Genomic DNA, 16,404 nt, shown 5'->3' with positions numbered 1-16,404 from the left:
AAAAAAAAAGAAGAAGAAGAAAAAGAAAAACTGAGGGGCTGGAGAGATGGTTCAGTGGTTAAGAGCACTGGCTGCTCTTCCGGAGGCCCTGAGTTCAATTTCCAGCACCCACATGATGGCTCACAACCACCTGCAGTGAGATCTGGTGCCCCCTTCTGTCCTGCAGGCATACATGCAGACAGAACATTGTATACATAATAAACAGACGAATAATCTTTAAAACACAGTAAAGTTTTTAAAATGTTTTCAGTAGGGGGCTGGGAGAGGTATCTCTCAGTGGTCAGTGTGTACTTAGCTGAGGTCCAGCACCAGCATTTGCTCTCCCCCACCCTACTCCCCACATATACACAAAAGGAACTGTAGCAGATGCAAGGAAGCGCATGTTTGCTGTGATTGCTGTGAAGGGCAGGGATGGTAGCATAACAAGATCCCAGATGCCACGGCAGTGTGTGGAAATATGCATATGTTGCCAGACAAGAGGAAATTCAGTCTGACCACCTGTGTCGAAGTTCATGAGGTAATCCACAGCCCAGGAATCCCATTTCTGGTAAATTACTACATGACTACTAAGTACAGAAAAGGCTGACTGTACGTGAGGCCATGCCTGGGCCACAAGGCCTGTGGTCACCGAGGAGAGGGATGCAGATAGGAGTATGCTCAAGCAGGAGGTGGCCATTATGAAAGGTTTATGAATAGTGGATTGCTTTCATATGGCCTTGGTTTTAGGACATCAGAGCATCTGGGATTTTTTTTTTTTTATTTCATTGAGTAAATGTATCAAAAAGTACTTTTGACTTGGAGACTGCTGCATAGGGCAGGACTGCATCCAGTATTGTGCTTGACTGTAGTGAGGTGGGGCCAAGGGCGGTGAAGGAAAACTTCACTGGAGGGCTGCCGTGGTGCAATGGGGGCCTCAGTTCTTTAAGAGGTAGCAGAAGAAAATGACTCCCTTTTTTAAAGATGTATTTTTATTTTCTGTGTATGGGTGCTTACTCTGTTTACAAGTATATCTGTGCACCATGTACATGCAGTGCTCACAGAATCCAGAAGCCACCTGTATATGCTGGGAATTGAACCCAGGTCTTCTAGAAGTACAGCCAGTGTGCTCTTAACCACTGAGTGATCTCACCAGTCCCCAAAACTAGTTCCCATTGACCTCCAGGAATTTTAGATTGATCTCTTAGACTTCTAAAATGACTTCTAAACTATCAAATGTTTTGTTTGCTTGTTTGTTTTAGTCACGGTATAGGGACTAGTATAAGCCATGAAGAGATACATGGCTCCTAGTGAGACACTGAAGACTGAGGGCCTACCCTGTGAGAAGGCTTTAGCTTGTGGCACTATGATGAAATGGATACAGAGGACACTCAGTGGAGCACAATGTTTACATGATGGAGCCTTGCTACATTCTTTCCTTGTGTATTCTCTCAGATCTTGGTGAAACCTTGTTGCTTTTATAGGAAGGCAGTCCTAAAGTGCAGCCTGTTTTGTATACATGTCCTGAAGTATTTACCATTAGCCAGAACCCAGTTGGCTCCCAGAAACTACCCTTGATTGGGATGCCTGCTTTGGTTTGGCTGTATTCCCTGGGCAGTGTTCTCTTGGACTCTGAAGGCTTCCTTTCTTGCTCTTCTTTAGCGACAAGACTCTGTGATGATGAAGAAGCCACAGGCCCCTGAGGAGGTTGGTGTGCCTGTATCCAGGAATGGCTCCCTCCCAGCCCTGAAGTTACAGAATGGATGTGTTCCTGCAAAGACATCTGCCGGGTCTCCTTCCCCAAGACTCACCCCCACACCCACACACATGCCTACAATTCTGGATGAGCCTGGAAAGAAGGTGAAGAAGTCAGCTCCCCCACAGTCTCTCACCGCATCCCCCACTACTTCTCAGGGCTCTCCTGGGCCCAGCGAATCCAGGAGTCAGCGACCTGGGTCCTGGGCAAGCAGGGACACCATCTTCTCTACCTCCCCAAAGTTCCTGGTCAAAGCCTTTGCTAATGGGCATAGGCTGAAGGGGGAAGGCAGTGGTGTGGACCTGGAGAAGGGGGCTTCGAGCAGCTCAAGCCCTGAACACTCTGCCAGCAGTGACCCTACCAAGGCCCCGCAGACCGTAGAGGGCAGAGCTACGCATTTCTGTGATTCTCAGGGAACAGACTGTCCCACCACTGGCCATTCCAAAGCACTGCTGAATGGAGCAGATCCCAAGATAGTGAAGCTGAAGTCCCCTGCCCTGAGCAGCACCGCCTCTGAGCCCACAAGCCTCATGTCTCCTCCACCAGCCAAAAAACTGGCCCTGTCGGCCAAGAAGGTGGGTCTGTGGGGGTCTCCTCTCTGGAAGTAACTTGTAAATTGTCACTTGGGACTCAATGTGGGCATAGGAAGATAGAACATCACAAAGGACTGTGGCCTCCTCTCCTTTAATCCAGAGGAAGAGTGTCTGTTGGCGTTCCCAGCCATTTGCCATTTGAGAGCAGGTTGTCTAGGGTGGAGGTGGTGGTTTGAGGGGACACCAGTTACTTAGCACCGCAGGTGTCTGTGGAGTCTATGCTAAGAGTACTAACCAGTTCTCTGTAAACAGAGTCTGCTAGTTGAGCCACAGAGGAAGGACTGTGGGCTCTTGGGCTGCTCAGGGTGGGAAGGACAGCTGAGCCATGGCGGCGGGAGGGACGTAGGGGACTGGGAAGGAGTTTCCCGTTCAGAGCTTGCGTGGGCAGTGAGTGATAGGTGGGAACTGTGCTGGGTGCTTGTTTAAATTCCTCCCTTTTTCCTTTTTATTTCTAACCAACAACACTCTCTGGTTCTTCTTCTGCCATCCCCTTTCTCCACCTACCCCTTCCTTTTTTTTCTTCTATCCCTTTATTCATCTTTCTGGGCTCTTTTATTTTATTTTTATTTATTTTTCAATTTTATTTTCCCTCTTCACTCACGGAAACCTTTTTTAGACCACCAAGTTTTTATTTATGTCAATAACTGCAGGCCAGCACCCTGCGGAGGGCGACCGGCAATGACATCTGTTCACCTCCCCCCTCAGCATTCTCCGACCTCACCTACCCCATGAAAGCCACCCACCCCGTCGTTGCCTCCTCTGGGCCTGTCAGTAAAACCAGGTGAGCTTGGGCACAGGCCCCAGAGTGCCGACTCCTTCCTTCCTGTGGGTACGTGTACTTGGCTAGTGAAGAGCCATGGGTCATCGAGGACAGAGGCCCCTCTTACCATCCCTGTCTGGTAAAAAGAACCTCAGTTGATCAGAGTTGATCGTCTTCATAGTTCCAAGTCTTAAGTTTTCACCTGCCTGCAACAGCATGTTGTAACCTGGAGTGCTGGGCACTGTGTTGACCTGTACCTCCTCAAGAAGTTAGACCCTGTGAGTCCAGAGGCTTGTGAAGCCCTGTGGGGACATCTTTCCTGCCAGGGTCATGACTTGGTCTCCGACAGTGCTTCCATTCCTTAGCTCTGTAAAGCATCCAGGCTGCCAGCTGCATGCCAGGCCGGACAGGGAGACCTTAAGTGCTTTAGGATTCTTCAGAGCCCTTTAATCTCATCTGTAGACGATCTTTTTGTGATCCAGTGAGGTGCAGGAACACATGGTACTGGTGTCCCATAGGAGTACTGAGTGGCATGATATGAAGATATATGGTTTTCTGGGTTCACAGGGACCCAAATGCCTGGGCAGCTGGGAGAGAGGAACAAAGAGAGGGCAAGAGTGAGGTCCTGGGTCACTGCTGGGCTCCTGCAATCCTAGGGGGCCGTTAGGGTGACATCTGTTAATGCCTCCACCCCACCCTGAGTGTGCATACGTCCTGTCTCTAGCATGACATTGTTGGTGTGTCTTAAATATTAAGGTTCCCAAGTGTTGAGGCGCTGAGGGGAGTTGTTCCTTCCTTGTCAGGATTTTGTGTGAGATGGGGTCTTCCTGTATAGTTCAGGCTGGCCTCAGACTCAGATCCTCCTGCCTCTGCCTCCTCCATGCTGGGATTAAAGCTGCGTCACCACACTTGGCACAAGCTAACAAGCTATTTTTTTTTTTTTGTTTTTTTAAAATATTTATTTATTATGTGTACAATATTCTGTCTGTGTGTATGCCTTCAGGCCAGAAGAGGGCACCAGACCCCATTACAGATGGTTATGAGCCACCATTTGGTTGCTGGGAATCGAACTCAGGACGTTTGGAAGAGCAGGCAATGCTCTTAACCTCTGAGCCATCTCTCCAGCCCAAGCTATTTTGTTTTAATTGTTTTTTAGACTTCAGTGTATGAATGTTTTGCTTGCATGTATATCCGCACCATGCGTGTGTGCCTGGTGCCCACAGGTTGGAAGAGAGGAGCTGGAGTTACAGTGAATGTGAGCTACCATTTGGGTGCTGGAAACTGAACCTACAAGAGCAACAAGTGCTCCTAAGTGCGGAGCCATCTCTCCAGCCCCAGTGTAAATGTTTTCTTAAAGCTTCAGCAGACACTGAGAGTGACACAAATTTGGGTGGCACAGCTAGTCTCTCCCGTTTGGGTGATGACAAGTACAGCCTCCATGAATCCACTAAGCCTTTGAAGTACCCACACAGGCATGCCTCGCATCCTCAGTCCCTACTTTATCCCTCTTACAGTAGTTGCCTCTATGAAATTGGGTCCCCAGTCCCCAGCCCAGATCCAAAGGAACGTAACTGTGGATGGTGCATAGCTTGTTTTGCTGCTCCTGGAATGCTCAGTCCCCAAGGGAACCATTGTGGCCTCTGGAGATTGGAAAATCAACCTGGACAGGATGTTTTGTTTATTTTAGCTCTTAACACATTTGAGTTGAAAACTTGAAACATAAGGATTTGGTTCCTTTGTTTTGCTTTTAGTTTTTGTTGTTTGAAGGGAGGGTTTGGGGGTTTGGTTTTGAGACAGAGTTTCACTTACCTGTCTCTGCCTCCCATGAGCTGTGACTGAGGCTTATGTTGGGCTGCCCAGCTGATCTTGCTTGCTGTATGTAGCCTTTGCATAACTCAGATTTGAAGAGTGTTGGAAGATGACCTTGAACTTACGACCCTCCAGCCTCTATTCCCTAAGTTCTGGGTCACAGCAAGTGTCGACACACTCACTTGTATCATTTATTAGTCTGTTTGAAGACAGGCTGTCAAATGGCACAAGCTGCTCTTCAACTCACTAAGTGGTAAAGGCTGCCCTTGACTGTCTGGTCTTCTTGCCTCAACCTCCTAAGTGCTATGATCGCAGGTATGTGCCACCATGCCTGGATTTAAAAAGAATACAATGTATAATGCTCAGATCTGTGCTCTGCTTATAGCCCAGGGGTACAATGCTTGCTTGGCATGCCCAAGGTTCCTGTTCAGTTTTCAACCTACCAAAAAATAACCCAAAAAACTTTGTAACAAGAAACTGCGACATGGACTAACTTTGATTTTACATAGATTGAATTTTGTTAGCCTGCCTTTAAAAGCTATGGAATTTGCATGTGTATCTAAGAATCAGAGACAGAATAACCTTTTAAAATTCCAGGGTGAGGGGGCTGGAGAGATGGCTCAGCAGTTAAGAGCATTGCCTGCTCTTCCAAAGGTCCTGAGTTCAATTCCCAGCAACCACATGGTGGCTCACAACCATCTGTAATGAGGTCTGGTGCCCTCTTCTGGCTTGCAGGCATACACACAGACAGAACATTGTATTCATAATAAATAAATAAAATATTAAAAAAAATAAAATAAAATTCCAGGATGCGCTGGATAGGTTGGCGCTCACCTTTAACCCAGGCACTCAGGAGGCAGAGGCGAGCAGATCTCTGTGAGTTCAAGAACAGCCCGGTGTGCTTAGCCAGTTCTGGACCAGCCCGAACTACATAGAGAGATCTCGTCTCAAACCCTAACACGTGAAGGGAGCTGGGGTGAGGGTTGGCAGATGAATGACTTGTGCAGATCTTCTACAGTGACTTTCCCTGTACACTGTCTACAGGGCTGTTGCACCTGCTCCCCGACCATCTACCCTCCCGAAGCATTCCATCCACCCCCACTCTGCATCACTGTCCAGTAGTAGCGCCAAGCCCTTAGGGACATCAGAGCCACAGAGCTGCCGCTCCTCTGCCTGGATGCCCCTGCCTCAGGTCAACGGGCACTTCATGTCCCACTTACACCAGCTGCCAGAGGCCGTCGAGGCCCCGCACAGCCCCTCCAGAAAGAGGAAAAAGACCCCTAATGGAGATCCCCAGAGACTGGGTATAGATACACATCTCCCACAGTGCCTCGGGGGAGCACCTGCAGCAGTACGCAAGAAGAGGAAGAAGAAGAAGTACGTGGAGGATATGGCTACCATGGCTCCCCAGCAGAAAGGCCAGTCTCAGGACCAGAAGGAAGAGGGTACACAGCCCCAGGTAAATGACCATCAAGTGAGTCACATCCTGGACAGTCACCATGTAAGCAGCAGGAAAAGGAGGAAGAGGAAGAGATCAGAGAGACTTAGCCAGGAAGCCATCCTCTCCCAGAGTCTTCTACAGCATGGGTAAGAGCATGGCTGGGATGTATCCATAGCCTTCCCAGGTGGTGTGGGCTAACAGTACAGTGCTGGCCTTGACGTGGGGTGGAAAGTGTCCTGTGTGAGTTTATGCCAAAGGCTGAAAGAAGATAGCCACATCCAGGCCGTGGATATCACTGTGCATAAGAAGGGCCAAGAATTACAGGGTCATGTGGCCCCAGGCCAGGCTGTGTGTTTAGATGAGGTTGCAACAACATCCTGTGGATGCAGTGTACGTGCCCCAGATAAAGCAAAGATTGTATGTTATCTTCAGCATCATGCTGACTGTCATTGTGGACAGCGAGCCTCACACAGGGTGGAGTGAGCTCGATGTGGAGTAAACTCCCATCCGCACGGCACTGCCAGCGGTCTCAGGAGTGTTGGGGTGGAGCTTTCGGGGTTTTTATTATTTATTTGTTTGTTTTATGTGCATTGATAGAGAGGTTTCAGAGCCCCTAGAACTAGAGGTACAGGTGGTTATGATGTGCCATGTAGGTGCTGGGAGTTGAACCTTGGTCCTGTGGAAGAATAGCCAGTGCTCTTAAATTCTAAGCCATCTCTCCAGCCCTGCTTTGGTTTCTTTCTAAGTCCCCCTTCCCCTTGTAATTAAATGAATTTAATTTAATTTTAATTTGTGTATGTGTGTGTGTTGTGTGTGCGTGCACATGCATGTACATGGAGGTCAGAGGACAGCTTGCAGGTGTTAATTCTCACCTTCTACCATGTAGGTTCTGGGGATCAAACTCAAGTTGTCAGTCTTGGTGGCAAGCACATTTACCCACTGAGCCATATCAACAACTTTTTTTAAGCATTATATTTACTTGTTTACACGTGTGTGTGTGCATGTGAGCATGCTTGCACACACCACGGCACATGTGTAGTGGACAACTTGAGGGACTAGGAATCAAACTCGGGTCAGCAGGCTGAGTTGTCTCCCAGGCCCATGGGGTGGAGCTGTGGTGCCATCAAGGAGCTTCACTCTTGCCTGTGGTGTGCCTGCAGGGCTGACTGTCCCCCTCCTCTGGCTCCCCACAGCTGCTGCCCTGCAGACCACTGTGAGCCTGAGGCCAGGACAGAGTTGCAGAGGAAGAAGAAGAGGAGAAAAAGGACACATGCCTCACAGCAGGAAGAGGAAGAAAGCCAGCACCCAGAAGGCCAGAGGAGCCCAAGGCCCAGTGTCACCCCAGTCCCTGAGTTGAGCGTGAATGGCCATCTTTGTAGTGACCGCCTGGGTGAGGACTGCTGCTGATAGCCACAAAGGTGGCCTTCCACTACTCCTCATTGCAGACAACTGGGAGCTCTCACCACACGCCATCTTTCTGTCAGCAGCTAATCCTCAGTCACTTCAGAGAAGAGGCATGGCTAGCATAGCCATGAGCATATAATCCAAGAGCTCGGGAGGGAGGCAGGAGCAGAGCTCTAGTCTAGGTTCCGTGCATCTTGTAGTTCTGGGCCTGTGGTGCAGCTCATCACTGTGGCGCATGCAGAGCAGAGCTGCTCACTGACCAGGAAGCCAGAGAGCAAAAGGGTGACTGTGAACCTACTCCTCCTGGGGAGGGCAAGCGCCCAGTGCCCTGAAACACTTCCCGCAACAGGGCATGGTCTTGTGGGACACTTGAAGGTCCTACCTGCAGCAGGCCCTTTGTGGCTGGGTAGTTAGATTGCACTTGGAGGTGGTTCTGTCAGCTGAGGACAGAGATCTCAGTGCTGGCTTTTTGTTGTTTTCTCACGAATGGACTTGGACAGTAAGGTAGGATTATCACTAGGAAGTTATCTGTTGGTGCCATTACAAGGATGTATGATTGTTTCTTCAGTGATTTGCTTTAGTATGTCCTCTGATTACAGGACTGGGACAAGCGCCTCTTGTTGGCTGGAACAGAGATCAAGAGCCCGATGTGGTCCAGGCGTTGCTCCAGGACTCATCTGATAAGGCTTATGGGAAAAAAGGTACAGGTCTGGGGCAGGGCTTCCTAGGGACTGACTGATTTGGGTTGTGGGAGGGGCTGAGGTGGGTCTTGCTGTGCTATGAGATGTGGAGACCACACTGCTCAGGTTTATAAAACTTCAACAGTTGTTGAATATGCTTTAACACAACCTCTGCTGTGGCAGAAAGGCAAATTCTCTCCCTGGATCCGAAAGATCTGAGACCCAAGAGCAGGGCAAAGTGAGGAGCATAAACCCTGGGCCACCTGAGCAGAATATCCCGGTCCCCAGTTCAGAAGAGCAAAGGGATGAAGCCTTCCGGCCCTCGTGTTGGCAGTACTGACTTTGGCCCTGTTTTACAAAGCAGACTTGGAGCATGAACCCTTTTTCTGAAGTGAGAGCCAGGTTAGAGAGAAGTTTGCGGTTGGAATTGGAGCTCACTTCGATCACACCCACCTCCCCTTCCATGTTTCTTGTGTTGAGAGGCAGTGAGAACCCTACAGTGGTTAGAACAGGTGATGCTGACAGGATGTGTCTTGTACAGTTCTGACCTGGGATGGTGAGCCTTCAGCAGTCAGTCAGGATGCCATCAAAGACAGCAGGTTGGCCCGGACCCAGACCGTGCTGGATGACTGGGATGAGGAGTTTGATCGAGGAAAGGTATGGTGTGCGGCTGTGACCGTAGGCTTGGGGCCACAGGTGGGCACGGTTCAGCGTGAGCACTGAGAGCAGTTTCTGGTGCAGTTGTGTGTGCACAGAGCAGCTGGGCAAGGCTGGAGTTGGCCTCCTGGGTTCCCTCCCGCTGAACTGTTTCTCCGTGCATCCAGTACTCTGGGCAGGTGTGGGTCTCTTCCTTCTGTCTCATCCTCAGGAAGACGAGGGTGGCAGGAGCTTCCCTCAGAGGCCATCCATGTGCAGTAACTGCACGTGTGTCTAGGAAGCATATGCCATGTATGCAGCAAGAAGTCTCTGAGGCTTGGAGGAGCCCTCTCTGGGAACTGTGTGACACTGTGGTTCTTAATGTAGGAAAAGAAAATTAAAAAGTTCAAGAGAGAAAAGAAGAGAAACTTCAATGCCTTCCAGAAGCTCCAGAGCAGACGGAACTTTTGGTCTGTGACTCACCCGGCTAAGGTCGCCAGTCTCAGCTATCGCCGCTGAGCTCGCTGTGCTTGTTAGAGGTCAGCTTGGGTGTGTGCCTGTCTGCTGTGCGTCTAGTCATATGGTGTGCGTGTCAGTGTGTACTTCTGTTTTGTACATCTGTCTCTTGTAGCTGATTGTATGTCTGGTATGTGTGTAGCATGTGTAGTCTCTGGTGTATGGTCTGTTGTGTATGTGTTTATCTGTGGGGGGGTGTACTATGTGTCTGCGGTGTGTGTATGGTATGTATGTCTGGTATGTACGTGGCATGTGTGACCTGTGGTATGAATGGTGTCTGTGACCATTTGGTGTATGTGTGCAGTGTGTCTGTCTGCCTGGTGCATGTGATAGATGTGTGTAGTGTGTTTGGTAAACATCTTGCATGTCTGGTGCATGAGTTTGTGGTGTGTGTGTCTTGTGTCTGTTTGTAGATGTGGCCGACTGTCTTTTGAAGGACCCAGGGATGTCATAAGATTGTCATGGTCTCTCTTCTCACCAGGAAGACCAGTGCACCTGTGCCACTTCATCCCAAAGCTGTCACATCACATCCTGGGAACTGTCCACTTGATTCGGAGGAGGGGCCTTGTGCAGACTCCACTGCACTGTGAGCCTGCCATGGTGGAGGCTCCTGGTGCCACTGTTCACAGATGATCTTAACGTAGAAGCCCTGGGACTTCAGCTCAGGGCCTCTGGTGGCATTCATAACGAACCTCGCAAGAGAAAGACTTGCCTGTGGTGTCATGCCGACAGTAACGCAGGAGACATCAGCAAAGGCTGAGCATCCTTATAGACCCTGGGGTCTAGGTAGGAAACCCCTCTGTTCCTGGTGGTTGTCGAGACAAGACTGGGGCCAGCATCTCCCAGCATGTCCTTCACTCAGGATGGCGGCATGTTAGTGCCTCTTCTGGTGAGCCCTCCTTTACTCTCCTGCTGGAGCTGTATTGTGGCCCTATCCTCAAAAGGGCCTCTGTATGACTGACTGTCAGCTGCAGAACCCCTGGTGACTGCACTGCCCCCCCACCCCCAAGTGCATCTCCTCGAAAGGCCTCCGTACCTTCTAGAAATCAGCAGCTTCTAGGCATAGGAGAGCCTTGAACTACGTGCCAGCGCCTCTGCTTCTAAGGCTGCTATCCCTGCCAAGGTAACTTTGACGAGCTTCTCCTGCATCTGCACTAACCTACAGGTCTCTGTCAAGGTGGTGGTCTTTAAAGATGAATTCTCCGTTATTTTACTACTTATGATAAAGCATTTATTTTTGACCAGGCCTGTGGCTTCCTGTAGCAATATGTTCCCTGATATGCAAATACTGGCTTCATTTGCTCAATTTTGTGAGTGCTTTGAAATTGAGAAGATTGTATGACTCAAAAAGAGTCCTTTTCTGTCTTGCTCAAGCTGTCCCTGCAGACTTTGGTTTAACAAGACTCCCTAGTGAGGACCATATTTCCAAGGGAAGACAGCACCCAGTAGATGGGAGTTTCCAGAAGGTTCTTGCTCATGGGGCACGTCTCTTTCCCGAAGTCCTAGGCTGCTCTGGACTGGCCTCCTCAGTCTGGGCCTCTTGGGAGGGGTGGGGGCTGCCTTGTCAATTCCACGTGTAGCGTTTTATCCAGCTGCCCAGTCAGGGCCTTGGTGCTGCAATGTGGAAAAAGCTGTGTTCTCTGTGTGAGGAGGTAAGGTCTTGTTTCTATGTGGGTGTGTCCCTCCCTTTATTTCCAAAGGGAGGGAGCAGCAGTTCCATGATGGGTCTGCTGGCTGAGTCTTCCAGCCGAATGTAATCAGTCTTGTGTGGGCCGGGTTCTGGACACCGTGTCCAGGAAGGGTGAGGACTCCATGCGTTGTCTTGGGGGGAGGCAGATGCCTTCATGGGCAGGGATTGTCATTTGTTCCTGTATCAGTTGCTTCTAGGCCACATTTGTTTTTTCCTATGACATTCTCTAGTTGAGTGTCGTAGAAGCTGCCAGCACAGAATTGATCTGTCTCCTGTGTTGTTTTCCTCTACATTGGTTCCTTCCTTTGTCTGCTAGATTATCCGTTGTAAAATATCTTCCAGGGGGTGTAACCCACCACTGCCTCTTGGATAGTCATGATCCCCCACTGACATCCTAACCTCTGGCAGCATATGTTACTGTCAGTGAAGGCAAGTCCTTTCCTTCCTTAGATGCCATTAGAAACAGGCTAGGGACACAGTGGTCCTGGAAAAATCATCAAGAGTTCTAGGCGACATATCCTGACATAAGTAACTGAGGCTTTTCTAAAAGTAGCCATTTTGTTGGATCAAATCATATCAGTTTGAACCTTGTGTTTGGCAGTTGATGTGGTTTGGGCCCATGTGCAGAGGGCTGTCTCCCTGGTGTTTCTGTTCTCGCTCACCCGCCTGTTTGGGGGCTGTTCTTACCCTACATCCTTGTGTGACTGCGTCTGTATGTGTACAGGTATCCCCACACTCTCCACTCTCTCTCTCAAGAGCTCCCAGATATTGCCAAGATCTTGGTGCAATAAAGTAATGCATTTTTGTGAGTTCTCTCTGTGTCTGTCTTTTCCTTTCATTTTTTAAAAAAGCTCACCCCAGCAATGGCCAGGCTGTGTTTCCATGCTGCACTCTCAGGCGGCCATCCACAGCTGGGATCAGAGCGGATCGTCGTTTGAGCCTAGGAGTTATGGGCCATCTTGGATAATGTACTGGGATCCCCTTCTCAGGGAAAAAAGAATGGTTTTAAATAAAAGATTTAAAGAAATGTATCTAAGTTTATCCCATAATTTTTTTTTAAGATTTATTTATTATGTATACAACATTCTGCCTCGATGTATGCCCGCACGCCAGAGGAGGGTGCCAGATCTCATTACAGATGGTTGTGAGCCACCATGTGGTTGCTGGGAATTGAACTCAGGACCTCTGGAAGAGCAGCCAGTGCTCTTAACCTCTGAGCCATCTCTCCAGCCCCAGTTAATCCCATAATTGTATTTGTTTAAATTTAAGAATGAAGGTGGCTGGACAGTGGCAGCACACTCCTTTAATCCCAGCACTTGGGAACAGAGGCAGGTGGATCTCTGAGTTCAAGGCCGGCCTGGTCTACTGAGTAGTGAGTTCCAGAACAGCCGGAGGTGTTATACAGAAAAACCCTGTCTCAAAAATCCATAAAAGAAAATAAAAAAGACAACTTCTGGTTCTGTAAATGTTGGGGGTGGTTTTTAAAAAACACCGTAGAAAGGAAACTCAGAGAAGTGTTGTTTCCCCTAGGTGTTTTGTCGGGTGTAGAATGTTGTCACCATCAGTTGTATGGGACATTTTCTGGGGAGACATAAACAAATGTCCACCACCTCATAGGGTGCAAGAGACAAACTGTAGACTTCACTGGAGCCCAGCTCTGGGGACCAGAAAGGTTATTGGGTTTGCCTACAGAATCTGACTGACTAGAAGGGAACCACACCCAGGCATGGATGGTGACTTCCCACCCTTCTGCCAACCCTGCACATGGCATATACTCTAACAAGTCCTGAGACTACAGGTTCATGCACAATCGATGTGGGAAGTCCTGCAGATGTGTTGCTCTTATTGGTTAATGAATAAAGCTGCTTTGGCCTATAGCAGACAGAATATAGCCAGGCTGGAAGAGAGAGAGAGTACGTGGGGGTCAGAGAGATGTGATGTAGCTGCTGAAGGAAATAGACGCCTGAGCCTTACCAGTAGGCCACAACCTCATGGCGATATATAGATTAATAATATGGGTTAGCTTAAAATGTAAAAGTCAATTAATAAGAAGCCTGAGCTAATAGGCCAAACAGTGTTGTAATTAATATGGTTTTTGTGAGACTATTCGAGCCTGGACGGCTAGGAAATGGACATGCAGTCTCCATATACATACAGTTATGGCAAAATTACCTACGGGTGTCTGGGAGGAGCTGAAAGGATGACTTGAAACACGATTAATAAAAACAGAAATTGGGGCTCAGCCTGAAGATCTGAAAAGCAAAACAGCCAGCCACTGGCTCTTAATCTTGACCTGAGGCCAAAATGGCGATCCTGCCTCCAGGAATCTCAGAGTGAGACTGAGAGCTGTCTCCCATTTTACAATCCTCTCTAGTTCTGGGATTAAAGGCATGCACTGCCCGGTTTCAATGGCAACTAGTGTGTCTACCGGGATTAAAGGTGTGTGTTACTGCGGCCTGGTCTGTAAGGCTGGTCAGTGTGGCTGTTTTACTTTCTACACTTTATTAAAAATACAAATCAATTGCCTCTATTGCCTCTACCATGGCTGAGAGATGAGAGTCCGGTGATGCTCCTCGGTCCTTTGGCAGGAATATCAGCTGTCAACTGCCCAATACTGAGGGTCTTTTAAAAGTTGCCCCAGAGCTGGGCGGTGGTGGCACACGCCTTTAATCCCAGCACTCGGGAGGCAGAGGCAGGCGGATCTCTGTGAGTTCGAGACCAGCCTGATCTGCAAGGCTAGTTCCAGGACAGGCTCCAAAACCACAGAGAAACCCTGTCTTGAAAAACCAAAAAAAAAAAAAAAAAAAAAAAAGTTGCCCCAGCTCTGACAGTGGCTGTTACATTCCAAGGATAGTGTTGTACAATACCATAATGCTCATATCAGCATAGTCCCTTCTGATCTAGTGGCACGATGTCCCAGCAGCTTCCCCAGCCACAGGTTGGAGGCATGATGAGAAGACACTTGTGTTTTGTGTGGACTGGGTTTCTTCCATTGACACAGGACTTTGTTAGGTGTCTATGGAAATGGCCATCCCAACCCCACTGGTTTTGCTCAGCAGAGCATCTGTCCTGAAAGTTGGGATCAGGCAGTTCCCTCCAAAGTTGCCTGTGAGCAGGAGGGTTCCAATTAGGAAAACCAACCTTCTGAACCTGTGGCTCAGACCCGGAAGTTTCTGGTCTAATAGACGCAGGGATTTGGTCTTTGGCATAGTGTTCTCAGCTGTTTATCCAGACAATATGAGGACAGAAAAGCAAGCATGGGTAAAATGAGTGAGGTCACTGCTGGCCACAAACCAGAGAAGCGTGCAGTGACTTCTCAGTAGCCAGGCTGACACTTCTGGGGCACAGTGCTGACAAGGGTACTAAGATCACCCTCTTATTGCCACTTTACCAAAGCCTGGCTGGCTCTGGCATGAATGTGAAGCCAAGCCAATGACTTGTGGTTGATGAACTGGTGGTTCCAATGTAGGATGAGTACTTTTGGAAAAAGACCACAAGGATGGAGGAAGGTGTGGCCAGGTCTACCGGAAGTGCCTGAAGGAGGCATAGTGTGAGAGTGTTGACATGGGGTCAGCTGGGTTCCTGGGATAACTTCAGGCAGTGATAAAGGTGATCTAGGCAGGTGATACTGGCTAACCTGGTCTGACTGGCCTCTTAGACACCTGAGCTGACAACTTATACACCTTGAGAGGGGTGGAGTACAGAGGACACAGTAAGGATGACCAGGCCTGTGGGAGGCCAAGAAGGCTGGGAGCCCAGAGCTAAATGCTTACTTTTCTTGTGGCAAAGTACCAACAGAAGTTGATGTGGGATTCCCCTCTGTGTGCTGTGAATACCATTGGTGAATAAAGAAACTGCCTTGGCCTGTTGGTAGGGCAGAACTTAGATAAGCCAGGGAAACTAAACTGAATGCTGGGAGAAAGGAGGCTGAGTCAGGAAGAAGCCATGTAACGCTGGCCCCCCTCTGCCACTGTAGACAGCCACAGGACAGAACTTTACCCAGTAAGCCACAGCCACGTGGTGATACACAGATTAATAGAGATGGGTTAGTTTAGAATATAAGTTAACCAGTTTAGAATATAAGTTAAGCTATTGGCAATAACAGTATTGGAAATAATATGGTTTGTGTGTGATTATTTCGGGGCTGAGCAGCCGGGAACCAACAGGCGAGCTCCTCCAACGAGAAGTAACTTGCGAAAGGATGGTTTATTCTGGACCACCAAGCTACAGCCTTTCCTAATGGGGTGGTCATGATGTCAGGAGCATGAGGCAGACTGCTGTGTCTATAGAATGGTGCCACCACCCCCAGTTAGAGTGAATCTTCTCATCTCAGTAAACCCAGGCTAGAAACTTCATCACTGGCCTGCCCAGAGATGTGTCTCCTAGGTGACTTTTAGACCCTGTCAAGCTGGCAATATCAACCATTGTGTGCATGAAACGAAGCTCTGGACACCACTGCCCTCCATCCTCTGTGGCCTGCAGCCTCAGGAAGAGGTACCTTTGGCTGAGCTGGGCCCTCCGCTTTTTTTCATCCAGGAGTGGACCTTACTGCCTTCATACCCTGTCTGCCTCCTGTGCCTCCTGCTCTCCACCATGCCCACAAGTCCTGTCTTGAGCGCTGTCATTCTTTGCCTTCACCCAGCTCCCTCAACCTTCCAGTATGCGTCAGCATCTTGTTCTCTGCTCTCCCTTTCCACTGCCCTCACCCCTCCCTTCGTGCCCCACTTCGGTTCCCATAGGTGATGTGTGTTTGCCCCAGGCCTCTCAGGATCCTCCCCAATTGCTCTCATCCCCCATTCAGAGTGAGCCAGCGGGCACTCGAGTGTGCATTTCTCGCAGCTCAGTGGCTCTTTGGGATCACCCTGCTGGCAGGTTGTGGTCTGTCTCTTTGATCTGTGCTTACTCCTGTAGTTAGTTGGTTAGAGTCTCTGACTTCAGCCTGGAGCTCCTCCCCTCGATGCTCCTGTATACATGCACACATCTGTCTTAAACACCTGATCTAACTGCCCGCTGTCTTGAAATGCCTGATGAAGCCTGGGACACTGTCCCTTCTCTAGGACTCAGTCTCCCCTCTGGTTCTCCAGTCTCACTGTCTCCTAAAGCAGGAACCCCTGCCTGGATGGTGGGATGGCCAAGCTGCCCG

At 49.2% G+C, this 16,404-nt stretch overlaps 1 protein-coding gene across 2 annotated transcripts in view; it reads left to right on the top strand.

The window, feature by feature from the left end:
* Nucleotides 1-12,066, top strand: part of Usp36 (ubiquitin specific peptidase 36) — a 32,625-nt gene extending 20,559 nt beyond the window's left edge. For both annotated transcript variants that reach the window (XM_026780408.1, XM_005350811.3), the window contains exons 14-21: nucleotides 1,639-2,307; nucleotides 2,976-3,106; nucleotides 5,939-6,481; nucleotides 7,529-7,725; nucleotides 8,339-8,440; nucleotides 8,961-9,076; nucleotides 9,443-9,594; nucleotides 10,053-12,066. In XM_026780408.1, the coding sequence (XP_026636209.1) occupies nucleotides 1,639-2,307; nucleotides 2,976-3,106; nucleotides 5,939-6,481; nucleotides 7,529-7,725; nucleotides 8,339-8,440; nucleotides 8,961-9,076; nucleotides 9,443-9,574 (1,890 nt within the window). In that variant the 3' untranslated portion in view covers nucleotides 9,575-9,594; nucleotides 10,053-12,066. The remainder of the gene's footprint in view (nucleotides 1-1,638; nucleotides 2,308-2,975; nucleotides 3,107-5,938; nucleotides 6,482-7,528; nucleotides 7,726-8,338; nucleotides 8,441-8,960; nucleotides 9,077-9,442; nucleotides 9,595-10,052) is intronic.
* Nucleotides 12,067-16,404: the final 4,338 nt, after the last annotated feature.

The sequence above is a fragment of the Microtus ochrogaster genome, chromosome 7 (assembly GCF_000317375.1).
Source record: "Microtus ochrogaster isolate Prairie Vole_2 chromosome 7, MicOch1.0, whole genome shotgun sequence".
NCBI lineage: Eukaryota > Metazoa > Chordata > Mammalia > Rodentia > Cricetidae > Microtus > Microtus ochrogaster.
Note: the sequence above shows the minus strand (reverse complement) of the source record. Positions and strands in the feature narration are given on the sequence as shown.